The following is a 15,041-nucleotide window of genomic DNA, read 5'->3' as shown; positions in this document are numbered from 1 at the left end:
CGGCTGAACCCCCCTCGTGGGCCCCAAATCACGAGCCGCCCACCCCGAGTGTGCCCCTGCATCCAACAGGCGACCCCACTCGAGCCCAGTGTGAAAATGGCCCTGCATTATTTTCTCTAATGAAAAAAGCATCAAAGACCATGATAATTCAACCATGTGTCAGGTAATCATGAAAATACCTGACATGCTGCATGGAGTCAAGTTTGCAGGCCGCCCAATGGTAATCATGATAATTCAACCATATGTCAGGTAATCATGTCCTCCTAGACGGAGTTAGCCAGAGCAATGGACATGCTGCATGGAGTCAAGTTTGCAGGTCGCCCGATGCTGGTTCAAAGGGTGCGATTCAGGCCCCCGTTCGCCCTTGCTCAGAAGCCCCGATCTGCTGCCCCGAAGGTTTACCGGCCGAAATTGTCCAATCTCCCACCTCCGCCCCCTCCCCCAACCTCGCATTCCCCCCCAACTCTAATCTCGCTGGACGCCCCCTCCTTTAAGGAGGCCCTCCTCCACCAACACCATATTCTGCCCTCACTCAATCGTCCAACCTCCCCCGTCAACTCCGCCAATCCGTCACCGCAACCTCTTCATTCTGACCCCTTCTTCTCTAAAATCGATGTCCCCATTGCTTTCAACATGGAGAAGCTTCTCAAAGCCAGTGACAATCTCAAGGACTCCATCGTAATTTTGTGTAAGGAAGGGGCCCCTATTTCTTAGGTGTGGGACTGGATAGCAGAAACAACGGGATTCCAACCGGGTAATTACACTATTAAACCTCTGGGTTTCAACGAGCTATGGGTGAAGGTATGCCCTGGCATCAACCCGGATATGCTGCTAATGGCTGGACATCTCCATTCTGGAGGCCCGGCGGCGCGAGTTATGAAATGGGGCGATTTCTCTACCTTCGGCATGGAAAGCGTTTGGTTTCAAGTTTGGGGTATACCATTAGAGCTCTGGTTCGATGAGTTCTTTATTTCAGTGGCGGCCTATCTCGGTTCTTATCTCGAATTGGACATGAAGACGAAGTTGGGGGAGGAGATCGGCGTTATCAGAGTCAGAGTTAGAAGGAAGAAAGGGGATACGCCGCCCTCCTCTGTCAAGGTTCTTGTTGAAGACCAGACCTTTGACTTCCCGGTGATCAAAGAATCGGAAGATGAGCAGTTTTCGAGGTGGGGTGATCTTTGGCGAGTTAGAGAGGGCCCTCCGCCGGCGCCGGTGACGGTTCGCCCGACCGTCTTCCATGACCTACCACAACCACCATACTCCAGCGGTGTACCACATCGTGACATTAACAGACTTGCAGGCGAAAGTCCGCGTCAGGCCGCCAGCCATGATGACCAGGTAACACGTGGAGTAACGGAGCCATCACGGCCGCCTTCTCCTACAAAGAAATCGCCTCGAGAGCAGTTCCGCCAACGTCTGACAAACAGTAGACGCGTGGAGTGATGAGTGTCCTCGGGGTCGAGGTACTATCATGCAGCGGATTACCCAGGGGATATGTCGTCGAGCCCATCGGTTCGCGCGGACTCTAACTGTAAAATGTCAGAGGCCCTTTCGTGTCAACCGAACTCTCCCTCTCCCTCATGAAAAGCTGGACCCGTGTCGTCCCCTACCGATCGCCACGCTCCCGTCGAACGGCATGTGGTAACACCTCACTTCTCATCAACCCCGACTCCTCATACGTGCAAAGCTTTCTACCCGGGTTTGGACCCGACTCATGTAGCCATTTCTGTCTCGTCCTGCACTCACCCGCAGCCCATCTCATCCTATCATCCCTGCTCCTTCTTCCTACCCTTACCCTTTCTCCGACCCGGACGATGCATTCAGAGGGCGAGATTCGTCTATTTGCAGCCTATCGGATTATCAATCTCGCTTCTGAGGCTAGGGAGTTGGGCCCGATCACGCTTTTTGATGAAAATTTCTCATCTGAAGTCCTAAATGCGGAACCCTTACAGATGATAGCCGACCCCCACCTCGAACCCATGCCTTCAAAGAGAGACCGAGCGGACCTAATATCTAAGATGCAGAACAAGCGCTAGATTAGAGAAGCCATTGGGAAGGTCGGGAGGTCCCTAGGACTGTCCTTTGGAGATTGGATGGAAGACTATGTTGCTTTATTCTAGTGCATAGAAAACAGAGGCAGACCCATCGAAAGGCGCAGTTTGCCAGTTAAAACATTTATCCAGAATTACCAGCGACCGCGAGCTTCAACGGCTCGAAGCTAGTCCGAGGTTCGGTTCAGCTTCTAAAACCTCATCAAGGAGACAGGGCAACTGGGGCAGTTTGGTCATCCAATGAAGATGGTCTCTTGGAACGTGAGGGGGGTCGGCTCCAAGCACAAAAGGAGCCTGATTAAAGCAACTATTGCGAGAAAAAATCCTAATGTCGTTTGCTTCCAGGAGACTAAGGTCTCTTGTTTTAAAGATAGCTTGCTGATGACTTTGTGGGGTGCGATCGATGCTAAATGGATCTCTTTAGATGTTGTTGGGTCCTCGGGTGGGATCCTGGTCGCGTGGAAATCGTCCTTCTGGGATCTCCTGTCCTCATCCAGAGGGACTCATTCGGTGACTGTGAAACTCCAAGATAAGTCCTCTCCCTTCCAATGTCTTCTCACAGTTGTTTACAGGCCTAACATTGATTCTGCTAGACCTCAGTTCTGGGAGGAGTTAACCCAGGCTAAGGTTTACTTTTCAGGACCTTCATGCGTAGTGGGGGACTTCAATGTTACTTGCAATGCAGAAGACCACTCCAGAATCAGAAGGCCGTCTGCCGCAATGTTGCAGTTCTCAGAGTGGATTCAGCATTAGCAACTCGTTGACCTATCGCTCTTGGGAACCAGGTTCACCTGGACCAACGGTCGTGCGTCTCCAATTCAATCTTGTTTGGATAGATTTCTTGTTTCCCCCGAGTGGATCGAGGTCTTCCCGTCCGCTCTGCAAGCCGCTTTACCAAGAACCACCTTTGATCATTGTCTGATCTCCCTCTCGGTGGACGATGACAATTGGGGCCCCAAACCTTTCAGGATCAATTCTTCGTGGTTCCAATCAGATGCTCTTCGACAAAAGATAACAGAATGGTGGTCAGGGTTCCAGGTGGAGGGTTTTCATGGTCACAAATTTATGTGCAAGCTCAGACTCTTAAAATCCAAAATTAAGGAGTGGCACCAGCAGGAGGATAGGCAGAGGGAGATTGAAAATGATGCGTTGCTGTCAGAGCTCCAGAAGATTGATTCTAAGGTAGAAGTCAATCCTCTATCGTTGGAGTCTATGAACAGGCAAATTGCCATAATTCAGATCCTTTCGATCAAAGCCCAAGAAGAAGAAGCCTCATGGAGGATCAAATCCATAGTGAGATGGATAGCCGAGGATGACAAAAACACTAAGTTATTCCATAATATGGCCAATATGCATGCTTGATCAAAAGCCATTCTAAGCATCTTTGATAGCGGAACCAGAATTGAAGACAAAAAGGAGATCGAAGCCCTCGCCATTGCTCACTTCAAACGTCTACTATCGGCCGAGAACTGGTTGAGACCGCGTCTGGATAACTTGCTCTTCACATCTCTAAAGCCCAAAGAAGCTGAGCATCTGGAAGCCGAACTTTCTGAGGAGGAGGTCAAAGCTGCAGTTGATGCTCTGGGAGGGGATAAATCGCCAAGGCTTGACGGTTTTCCGATTAGTTTCTTCCAGACTTTCTAGGACATGCTCCGTCAGGACCTGCTTCTTTTCGTCCATGAATTCCACAGCCGAGCTAGACTATCGAAGGGCGTCAAAGCTTCGTTTATCTCCCTCATCCCAAAGGTGGCAAGTGCCAGCTCTTTTTCCGAGTTCAGACCTATAAGTCTGATAGGGAGTCCCCACAAAATCCTTGCAAAAATTTTATCTACTCGTTTATCGAAAGTTATAGGCAATCTCATCTCCTGCAATCAGAATGCTTTTATAAAGGGTAGACAGATTACATACGCTGCTCTCATCGCAAACGAAGTTCTCCATTCTTGCCACAGGTCTCACTTGAAAGGCATTTTTTGTAAGCTGGACATCGCTAAGGCTTACGATCATTTTGACTGACTCTTCCTGGTCCATATGCTTTACCGGAGGGGTTTTGGGATCAAATGGAGATGGATGGCTGCCTGCATCGGCTCGGCTCACTTTTCAATATTGCTCAATGGATCTCCTAAAGGATTCTTTAAAAGCTCGCGTGGCCTGCGTGGGGGGGATCCCCTTTCCCCCCCTTCTTTTCCTATTTGTCGTCGACGTGCTATCTTCCATGCTGTCCAGAGGGCAGGAGGAAAGTCTCCTGCGTGGAATCCCTATGCCCAGCCTCTCCAACCCCTTAACCCACATTTTGTTCGCGGATGACACCCTCATCTTCTCGAAAGCATTAGCTGATTATATTGATAATCTCCATATTTCCCTGCGATGTTTTGAAGCAGCCTTTGGCCTGTGGATAAACATGTCTAAATCCAAGTTGCTGGGGACCAACGTTCCCTCTCCCACGCTTCAGGCCTTTGCAGACTCTTTGGGTTGCAAGGTAGCTTCCTTCCCAACTCTATTTGTTGGTCTTCCTCTTTCTGTGGGCTGGCCGCTGAAATTCATGTGGGATAGGATCATCAATAAGTTTCATAGGTTTTTGGCCTCCTGGAAATGCCATAACTTGTCAATGGGGGATCGTTTGACTCTCATTAAAGCAACTCTGTCTAGCCTCCCCCTCTACTTCATGTCTCTGTTTAGGTGCCCTGGCCAGGTGCTCACAACTATAGATAAAATCAGAAGGGATTTTTTGTGGTTTGGCAAAGAAAACCAGCGAAAGTTTCACCTTCTTGATTGGAGAGAAGTCTGCAAGGTCTTCAGGGGGGTGGGGCTAACGTGAAGAACCTGAAAACGATGAACTCCGCGTTGTTAGGGAAATGGGTCTGGAGATTTGCTTCTGAGAAGGAGGCTCAATGGGTGAGGATAGTTAAAGGAAAGTATGGTTCATCTCCAGGGGATCGGTGGCCTAAAGGCTCGTCGTCCTATAAGGTTTCCCATATCTGGAAAGGAATCCTTAAAGTGAAAAATCCAGTTATCCAGCACAGCAATTTCGAGCTGGGCGATGGCTCTTCAATTCAGTTTTGGGAAGACCCTTGGCTTGGGGAGATGCCACTCAAACTCCAATTTCCACAGCTCTATTGTCTGTCCCCGGAGAGAGACACCCGCATCATCAACTGCTACTCCTGCACGGGTGGCCACATAGTTTGGGACATCAGAAGCTCCAGAAACCTCAATGATACCGAAGCTATGGAGTTTGAGACTCTTCTATAGTGCCTCCTCAGGGCTACCCCTAACAGAAATAAGCCGGATAGCCTGCTCTGGCAGTTAGAGAAATCAGGGTGATTTTCCATCAAGTCCCTTTATGCCGCTTCCTGCCTTGCGTCTCTCCATGTGCATGATGCCTCCCCATTCATCTAGAAGTACCCGGTCCCCCTTATGTTTATTTGTTTTGCTTGGTTGGCCGGTCGCAACAGAATTCTCACGGTGAACAATCTTATCAAGAGAGGCATGCACATTGTGAATGTTTGCCTATGCTGCATGTGTGCAGTTGAATCAGTCAACCACCTGCTTATTCATTGTTCGTTCATGTCTAAAATTTGGGCTGAGTTCTCTCAGATTTTTTCAACAAATTAGTGTGTTCCTGAATCGGCAGCTAGCCTCCTCTCTTCTTGGAATGGGTTCAAATTGGGGAAGATTAAGTCAATCATTTGGCGCATGGCCATTATCGCTATTTGGTGGACCGTCTGGTAAGAAAGAAATAACCGTTGTTTTGAGGACGTTTCCTCGTCTACCTCGGGGGTGGGATCTAGGGCCAAAAAATTGGTGATTGAATGGGCTTCTAATGTTAAGGATTTAAGGTCCTTTGATTTTAGCTTTCTAGGTTGCTAGGGGGTTGTCTGCTATCTCCGCAGCATTGCCCTTTTCTTCTTCTTTCCTTTTCTCTGTTCTTTTCCTGTGTTTCTTGTTTCTTTAGTTTTCCTCTCTTTAATGCAGTTCTAGTTATCTTTAAAAATAAAAATTTTTAAAAATAAAAATAAAAAAATCATGAAAATACCTGGTTTGTGTGTAGGATTTTTCTGTGCTAAAGCAGTGCTGTCCTCTGGAAAAATGCTATAATGGCATTTTTGTTTTGTTTTGTTTTGTTTTTGTTTTTGTTTTTGTTTTTTTTTTTAGAGCTTCCTTAATTTTGTTTATGTCAAGTAAAACCTCGTTTTAATGCCGTGAATCCTACATGGAGATCATGGGGCCACCAAAATCAGGATTAGAATTAATCCCAATTTTTGCTGGATCCCCTACCCAAACAAGCCCTAAGAATCTTTCAAATAAACCAAGAATAACTGGTTAGAGTACAACCAAATCCACATTGTAAAGTTCTAATACAAACCAAACTCTGCACTCTATGAACTAATAAAGTTATTTGCAATCGAGACCATCCACTGATCCCATTCTTCCCAGTGAGATTTTGCTGCTAACGCTTTGGGTGTGACCATGCTTGGCTGCTTAGGCTCTGTGATTGTTGTGTCATCCACATCATCTAGATCCAACTCTACAACATTATTGTCCACAAACACAAATGTGATTGTATGATACAACAGACCAAGTATCTTTTATTTTTATTTTATTTTTTTATTTTTTTATTTTTTATAACAAAAAGAGGATTCATTCATATATTCAATGGGAACATATACAACTCATTCGAGCCTAAGCCTGGCAGACAAAAAGATACCCCGACGAAGGCCTATCGTAAAACATAAAACAAAAGAACTATCAACAAGGGGCTATATCCAGAGCCAGGGGGTTACCTCAACCGAAGATTTCCCAAACCAACTTTATCAAGAAAAATGAAACCTCTCACCTGATGAGGCAGCTCTGAAGGCTGATCGAACCAAGCACCAGATTGAGAAGCGCTACCTAGCCGAGCCAAAAAATCCGCTGGCGAGTTCCCTTCCCTTAGAACATGCACAAACCTGATTCGGCCATTACGCTGCAACTAATAAATCCTATGCAACCACATCCTCCATTTCCATCCCGGCGTTGCCACTCCGTTGAGCAAATCGACTACCAGATTAGAGTCTGATTCTAAGATGATTTGGCTATAACCCCTTTGAATACCCAAAGCAAGACCTTCATGCACCGCTCTCAATTCTGTAACGGTATCAGTGCCAACTCTATAGCCACCTGAAAAACCAAAGAGAAAATTGCCCATCTCCCCTCTGCAAATTCCACCCCCTCCCGATCTGCTCGGATTGCCTCTAGCTGACCCATCAACATTAATTTTGACCCATCCAGGCAATGGCCTCTCCCATCTAATCAAACCTGCACGACCACGCTTTCTAGTGGCACTAGACAAGATAGCACCTACCGTTGTAGAATCTGACCAACCTGACCCCAACTTGCAGCCCTGGTCAGATGAATTGCAAAGAAGAGTGTCCCACCATCTGATTTTCGAGAGAACACGATCACAAGTTACCGGTACATCATCAAAAACTGCCGCATTACGAGCTTTCCATATCTCCCAATAACAATGCATGGAATAATCATATGGTTCACCGATTTATCCTGCCTAGAACGGACCGCCGCCCACCACTGAGAAAGCCTTGCTTCAACCGAGGAAGCAGCCATGACACTAATTCCAAACCATCCACCTACAGCTTGCCATACCACCTGAGCGATACTGCTGTTGACGAAGAGATGTAACAGAGTCTCAATGCCATGAGGTTGGGATCCAGGAAAAGAACAACAGACACATCTGGAAGCTAAATGGACACCCCGAGATTGGACCGCATTATCCACCAGGACCGCATTTTGCAGCACCTTCCAGAGAAGAAGGGAGATTTTGGGTGGCAGTTTGGCGTGCCAAACCTATCTTGACCAGCTCCGACCCGGCCTAGGAGCTCTGGTCAAAGACCACGCCGATTTAACTGAAAAAACCCCTGAAACCGTGAGCGGCCAAAACGGCACGTCAACACCTTCTATGGTGCAATACCCTGCCTGAAAGACGTGGTCAATGACTCTCTGAGGGAGAAGAAGGAAAGCCGCAAAGGGAGGACCAATCACCTGACGCACTTGATCATCGAGCAATCCAACTGGCACCTCGACTTCAGCCAGCTGCTCAAGCGGCCCTAGCCCAGTCCAATTCGATTTCCAAAAATTGCAGAGGCCAGCACCTATTTGCCATTGAACCCAGGATTCCACCATAGGAATGAATTCCTTGATTCTCTTCCACAGGGGGGATGATAACCGCCTTGAACGAGCCAAAAGCCCTGAAGACGAGTCGTGGCGATACTTAGCTATCATGAATGAATTCCACACATTGTCCTTCTGACCAAATTTAATCGACCAAGCCATTTTAATACGAAAAGCTTTCATAATGTCCGCAAGTTTCCTAAAGCCAATGCCTCCCTCATCCTTTGGCGTGGCTAGCAAATTCCAATTCTTCCAATGACACTTTTGTTTCCCTTCTGACCAGCCCTAGAAAAAATTCGCCATATGTCTCTCAATTGATTTTAGCACCTGAGAAGGAATATGTACAGCCGCCATTGAGTGAATCGGAATACCAGCTAAGACATTCTTCACCATAACTGCTCTTCCAGCCTGGGATAAAATGCGGGCCTTCCACCCATTAATGCGCCCCACAATTCTGTCGACCATTGGATTGAAAGCTGAAGCTTGGAGCCTACCGTCTGCCATAGGAACACCTAGATAAGAGAAAGAAGCTGACGATTTTCCAAAGCCGAGGATAGACTCAATCATGCTAACTCGAGCACTTGACAATTTTGATGTGCAATAAAAGGAACATTTCCTCAGATTTATGCTTTGGCCAGAGGATGCTTGGAAGGAATCCAGGAATTTCTTCATCACTAGCAGCGAGGATTTGCTCCTATTAGTGAAAATTAAGGTATCGTCTGCATATGGCAGGTGTGTGATCAGAGGGCATCCTCTACACAAAGCAAATGGCCGGCTATCCCGAAGATATAACAAGCTTTTGAGCCCTTTGCTCAGGACCTCAGCTGAAAGAATAAACAAGCTTGGAGAGATGGGATCCCCTTGCCTAAGACCCCTAGAGGATTTAAAGAAGCCCGCCATCTCACCATTTAAAAGAACCGAAAACCAACTATTCGCCCAACACTTTTCTAACATCTCAATCCAAGGCATGCTAAAACCAAACTGCTTCATAACCTGCTTCAAAAAATCCCAATTAACCCTGTCATATGCTTTGTCCATGTCAAGCTTCAAGATAATGTTTCCCCCCCGAACCAGCCTGTTCAGTTCCCTGAACAGCTCTTGAGCTAAGGCAACATTTTTGGCTATAGAGCGGCCTTGAACAAACGCCCCCTGTTCTGGCGATATCATCAATGGGAGAAGTTGGCTAAGCCTGAAAGCAACAATCTTAGAGAATTTTATAAAGGCAGTTACACAGACTAATAGGACGATAATCGGAGAACTGCTTAGGAGAAGGAGATTTCGGGATTAAGCAAATAATCGTAGCCGATACTGACCTGGGAATATTACCTCCTTGAAAGATATTAGAGATTGCCTTATGAATATCCTGACCCACCACCTCCCAGCTAGATGCGTAAAAGCTGGCTGAGAAACCATCATGCCCAGCCGCGCTATCTTTTGGTATGGAAAGAACCGCCGAGTGAACTTCCAACAATGACGGGATCTTCAACAACATGTCGTTGTGGGCCTGCGAGACCGTCTGCGGAATACACCGAAGAAGGTCTTGATCTATCTGACAAGAATCTGCACAAAATATCTGCTGGAAATGGGCGACCGCTGCTGCCTTTAAATCTGCATGACCTTCCGCAATATGTCCAGCGTCCAGTTCTACCCGACTGATATTTACTCTCCTCTGTTTTTCCTTAGCCATTGCATGAAAAAACCGCGTATTTCTGTCCCCCTCCGACAGCCAGTCCACCCTTGATTTCTGCTTCTAGAAGATTTCCTGCATAAGTTCTAAGGAGGCTAACCTGGCTGCATTGGAATTAATTTGATGCTGCAAGCTGATTGATTGGTCTAGCAAACCTGAAGAGGCTTGGATTTGGGCCTCCAACTCGACGGCGCGATGCTCCATTAGCTTTATCTGCTCGAAAATATTTCCAACACCTCTTTGTTCCAAATTTTTAGATCCTGTTTCACTTGCTTAAGTTTGGAGAGCACATTATAGACTAGATGAGAGGACTCCACCTTGTTCCAAGCTGACTTGACCACATTGAGAAACTCCTCATGCTGGGTCCACATACGTTGAAAACGGAACGGTTTAGGCCCCCCAGACAACAAACGAGGCAAGGAGAGGAGCAGCGGAGCATGGTCGGAATGAATACGAGGCAAACGGGAAACTTTGAAATGAGGGAATGACATGGACCAGCTTGCGTTGATGAGAACCCGGTCTAAACCTTGCCCAAACGCGAGCATTCCCAGATTGGTTATTACTCCAGGTGAACCGACTCCCAGAAAAACCCGAGTCTAACAAGCCCGCGGAATTGATCGCATCAACAAATTCAATAGAAGAGGCTCTGTTCGCAGCCCTTCGGCTTCTTCTTTCTGAGTCGGCCACTACTGCATTAAAGTCACCACATACTACCCAAGGGCCCTGTACCGAGGAGGAGAGAAGAGCCAAATCTGTCCAGAGAGCTCTCCTCAAAACCCGAGCAGACTTGGCATAAACAGAAGTTAGAAATAGATGGGAGTCACTATTCTGAACAGAAGCCACTATCGTCAAGCATTGATCCGATTTGCCGACTATCGAGCAGGAGAGAAGAGACTTGTAGAACAGCCAAATCTTGCCACCCTTATCACGGTTGGAAAATGAAGAGTGAAAACCCATTGCTAGGCCAGTACGCACCCGCTTCTCATCACCAAGCATCGGTTCTAACATTGCCACTATCCAAGGGTCATGGGTTTTGAGAAACCTTTTAGCAGTCCACAATGTTCGATTGTTGCCAATTCCACGCACATTCCACACAATGATCTTATCCATCAGTCACACAACCCGTATTAACGGCCCCTCTCTTCAACCGGCGAAGCCTTGATTCCCAGTTCCCTTTAGCATATAAAATTCTGTGTCGTCTTATCTTCTTCGGGGGTTTATCGACTTCGAACTCTGCCTGTCCTACCTGCATCCCCCGTTCAGCGGAGTACCGATTCCGGATATCGTACTCCCCGACTCCCCCCAGGTCAGTATCCTGCCCTTGTTCTGACTCCTCATACAGATTGGCATCCGGGCTTCTGTAATCATCTACTTGATATCTGTTTGTGCAACTGATTGAATTGGTGACTGGCGAAAAATATGGAGATAGATCAACCTCCAGAGCAGGTCTGTCCTTCACCTTATTTCGCCTTCGATAGACTTCCTTCGGGGCTGAATTTGAACACCATCTGGGTTCAGATATGCATTCTACTGCATCTACCTTTGCACTATTAGCCCCAGTCACAGTTTCCTCGACCCTGATTCTCGCCAAACCATATCTGAGGCCTGGTGGGTGGTTGTCCTTTCCACCAGCACACCTCTGTGAAAGACCCTGAACCTGGTTATGAAGGTGATTTCCAACTATCACAGATTCCACAACCTTCCCAGCATTCACATTCACTCCCAGCTCAGTTCTTCTTTCAACTACTGCATCAGCCTCTCCATTGATATCTCCTATTCCAAACTCCTCCCTATGGCTCGGCAGGCCATGACTGAGATCTGGATGGTGGATCCCCTCACCACCAGCAGACCTCCCCCCAAAATGTTGCTCCTGGTATTGCAGTGGCGATCCTATATTCATTGGAATTATAGCCTCAGTTTCTGATCCCGCCTCCCTATTCTGGGGTCTCACTGTGGGTAGAGCGAAAGGGTGGAACATCTCCAGGTGACTAACCGTCTGATTAGTGTTTTGTTGGGGTTGAGAATATGGCTGCAGTCCACCCACTAAATCCACCTCACCTTGCTGAACTAGTAACTGGCTTTTACCCTGCTCTACTTGATTGTTTTCCATCTCATCCTGGGTTCTATCCTTCTGATACTCCACTGACTGGTTTCCAACGCAAACAGCAAGCATTTTTCTAGAGTCGAAGAGTGAAGCTGGCTGTCTGGGCAGCAGCACCTGCCTAGAAATTGCACAGCCAGTACCACCTAACTGAGACTGACCGTGGTGCCTTCTGCTATCTGTTCCAACCTCAGTAGCTGGTTGACAAACAAGTGAATAACCTGGTTCACCATCTACAACCGTTTCACCTTGGATTGCTATTGCGCAGACTGCTTCAGAGGAGCTAAGATCTTCTCCCATGGAAGCAATTGGATTTTCGCCCAAATTCGTAGCAGCATTGTCCCCCTGATTGGCATTTTTACGATCATCTGATTGATTTCCAAAGATATCAAGCTGAGGAGTTTCAACCACTGTTGAGACCTTTTCACAAACAGGTGCTGGGGGCCTCAACTGACCATGAAATCTTCTGAGCACCCACTCCTTGGTGCTTTCGTTGGTAGTGAGCTTGATGGACAGAGAGTTAAACAATGGTTCCATCTGCACTATAATGGGATAGGCCTTCCCCAAAACCAACAATTCCAAGACAATGTTAAAATTTACACCCGGATGAGGAATCACCTTAATACGAGCAAATGCCTGGAAATAGCTGAATATGGAGTTTGAATCTATTTGAATGATCTTGCCGAAGAAACTTGCCAGATCCAGAATGACGGACTCAATCCAGGCGTGGGCTAGGATGCCAAATAGTCGAATCCAAATGCCATCACCACCGGTTACCTCTGCCGGAGTCCACCGTTCAGCCGTCTGTAGCCCCATTTCGTTGATCAAAACAGAGTTTCTCCAGAACGCTTCAAGCTCTTCCTTGGATTTAAATGTCAGAAGGAATTTCTGGCCTGAAATCCTAACTACCTCCACATTCTTCTCTTTTAGACTGGACTCCTTCATAGCTCCTATCAGTCTATCAATTCGGACATCCGGATCCGACGCAGTCCCCACCAGAGCAAGATTTAATGCCTGCATCCGGTCCTCCACTGCTCGCGAATCAGCAATGGTTGTAATCCCTAAGCTCTCCGTCATCTGATTGGAAGCTCCCTTTTTAGGCACTCTGACTGTTGCCGCAAAAGAACGATCTGGAGGTGGGCCCTCCGCCAGGGTTTGGGGTCGAAGAGGGAACGACATTGATGCCCTAGGGCGAGAATGCCCATTCGCCCAATCGATGTGAGCAACCCTACCATCGATTCTCCTTCCGTTCAGACATTGAATCGCGTTGTAAGCATCCTGCTCATGACAGAATCGGATGAAAGCGAAACCCCGGGGACGATTTTGTTGTTGATTCCATGGAATTAAAACCTCCTGCAGTTTCCCAAATCGGCTGAAGATGCGATGAAGATCTTCATCCGAAGTATCGTAGGTAAGATTCGCAGCAAAGATGGAGAAAGAAGATGGAGACGATCGAGATTTCCTGGGCAGAACCGTCTCCCACGGGGCATCCCACACCCGCTCTTGCTCTTCCATTGTTCCCCTCATGCTTCTAGGTTTTAGTTTCCCAATCACACCTCGCTGTTTGGGTCTGGTACGGGTGTGAAAATTCAATTTTTGCTGTCATTGGTTTAATGCACGCAACAACTGAGGAAGGCCTAAAGGTTCAAGCTTATGTAGCCACCGGCAAGAATCTAATTTTCCCGGGCAAAAATCAAATTTAACTGACCAAGAATCTTCACTACTGTTGTGCATCCATCTTTGCAGAAGGGCATTAATGGGTGTTTTATAATGCAAACATACATGCTCACATTCTGTGCCTTGTAATATGTCATTGTGTACATGAAAATTTCTGGATCAAATTGATTTGCATACCCTTCTTATATGCATCCAATGCTGGGACAAGGCTGTGATGACAATGATTTAGACTTTTTTGTTTTCTCACAAATGTACATGCATAAATACATGATTATGCAGTCCACGCAGTGTGTATAGCGTCATCTCGATCTATAACTCAGATACCTCCATCTCCCATTGCTTATGTTGGCATGCTTACATAAGCCAACAGTCCCACGCATATACCTAAGATGTATGTGCATTCATACATTCTGTATAAATGCAGTAGCCATGTTCATTGATACAGTTTTCTTTGAGACATTCTGGATATCATGTAATTTATTTCACAGGAGCCAACCCTTTTTTATTTTTATTTTTTCCAGTTTGGATCGAGAATCGCCAGAGAATCAAATAGGAAGAACTTTGGTAGCAACCGTGCAGCAAACCAGGCATCTGCTGGGAGTGTAGTAATCCATGAGCCAAGAAGTTAATTTCATTCTGCATCCACAACTCATTTCATGCACGAATAGTCATCCATCGGGGCCCCAATGGAGTGTGCTAAGGCTTTTATATGGATGAAAAGATGCAGGTTCAGCTAGCCACTTGTCTCCCATAGTCAATATATGGGTTTTTTTTTTTTTTTTTTAAATTATTGTAATTTATTTCTATTTAATTTTCTAGCAGTGCCTGTAGTGAAAATCTATAGACAAGTTACTGCCAGTATGTTGAACCGTTTCGTGGACCACCATGGAAAGGGCACAGGGGCCTAGAGGTGGACAGCTATTTCTGTTGTATATGATTCTACACCTGTTTCTTGTTTATATATATATATATATATATATATATATATATATATATATATATATATATATATATATATCCCATCCAATATGTTTCTTGGATATTTGGAGCAATGTAAACGGTATCGTTATTCCTGTAAACAGGCGTATGGAGTTGATTTTGGTTATAGAGGAGACCGATTTCATCTCTATATTCCATTTGATTGAAATGTGAATCTGGACCGTGCCTGTTGTAGGTCCGATTGTGGATGGAACATTGCCTAATTCGCACACATACCCTAACCATTCAATCAGTGGTTTGTGATTAAAATAAAATGGTCCATGGTCCAAATTCAATGGCCATTGTTAGATGGTTAAGATCGCCAGATCTTTGAGTGACTCAGTTGAGTTCTTCTGACTCTTGATCGCCAAGACTTTGTAATATT

The 15,041-nt window shown here is 46.4% G+C and overlaps 1 protein-coding gene across 5 annotated transcripts in view; it reads left to right on the top strand.

Annotated features, from left to right (window-relative positions):
- The window catches only part of LOC131229870 (asparagine synthetase domain-containing protein C4F6.11c), an 89,666-nt gene extending 75,056 nt beyond the window's left edge, over nt 1–14,610 (top strand). For 4 of the 5 annotated variants that reach the window (XR_009163634.1, XM_058225914.1, XM_058225912.1 and 1 more), the window contains one exon: nt 14,200–14,610. Coding sequence is in view for 3 of the 5 variants with exons in the window: in XM_058225914.1 (XP_058081897.1) it covers nt 14,200–14,307 (108 nt within the window). In the remaining 2 variants the exon portion in view is untranslated. The remainder of the gene's footprint in view (nt 1–14,199) is intronic. The other variant, XR_009163633.1, reaches the window with a different exon arrangement.
- The last annotated feature ends 431 nt before the right edge of the window (nt 14,611–15,041 follow it).

Source organism: Magnolia sinica, chromosome 16 (genome assembly GCF_029962835.1).
Source record: "Magnolia sinica isolate HGM2019 chromosome 16, MsV1, whole genome shotgun sequence".
Taxonomy (NCBI): Eukaryota; Viridiplantae; Streptophyta; class Magnoliopsida; order Magnoliales; family Magnoliaceae; genus Magnolia; species Magnolia sinica.
The sequence above is the reverse complement of the archived record's forward strand: the minus strand, read 5'-3'. Positions and strand labels throughout refer to the sequence as shown.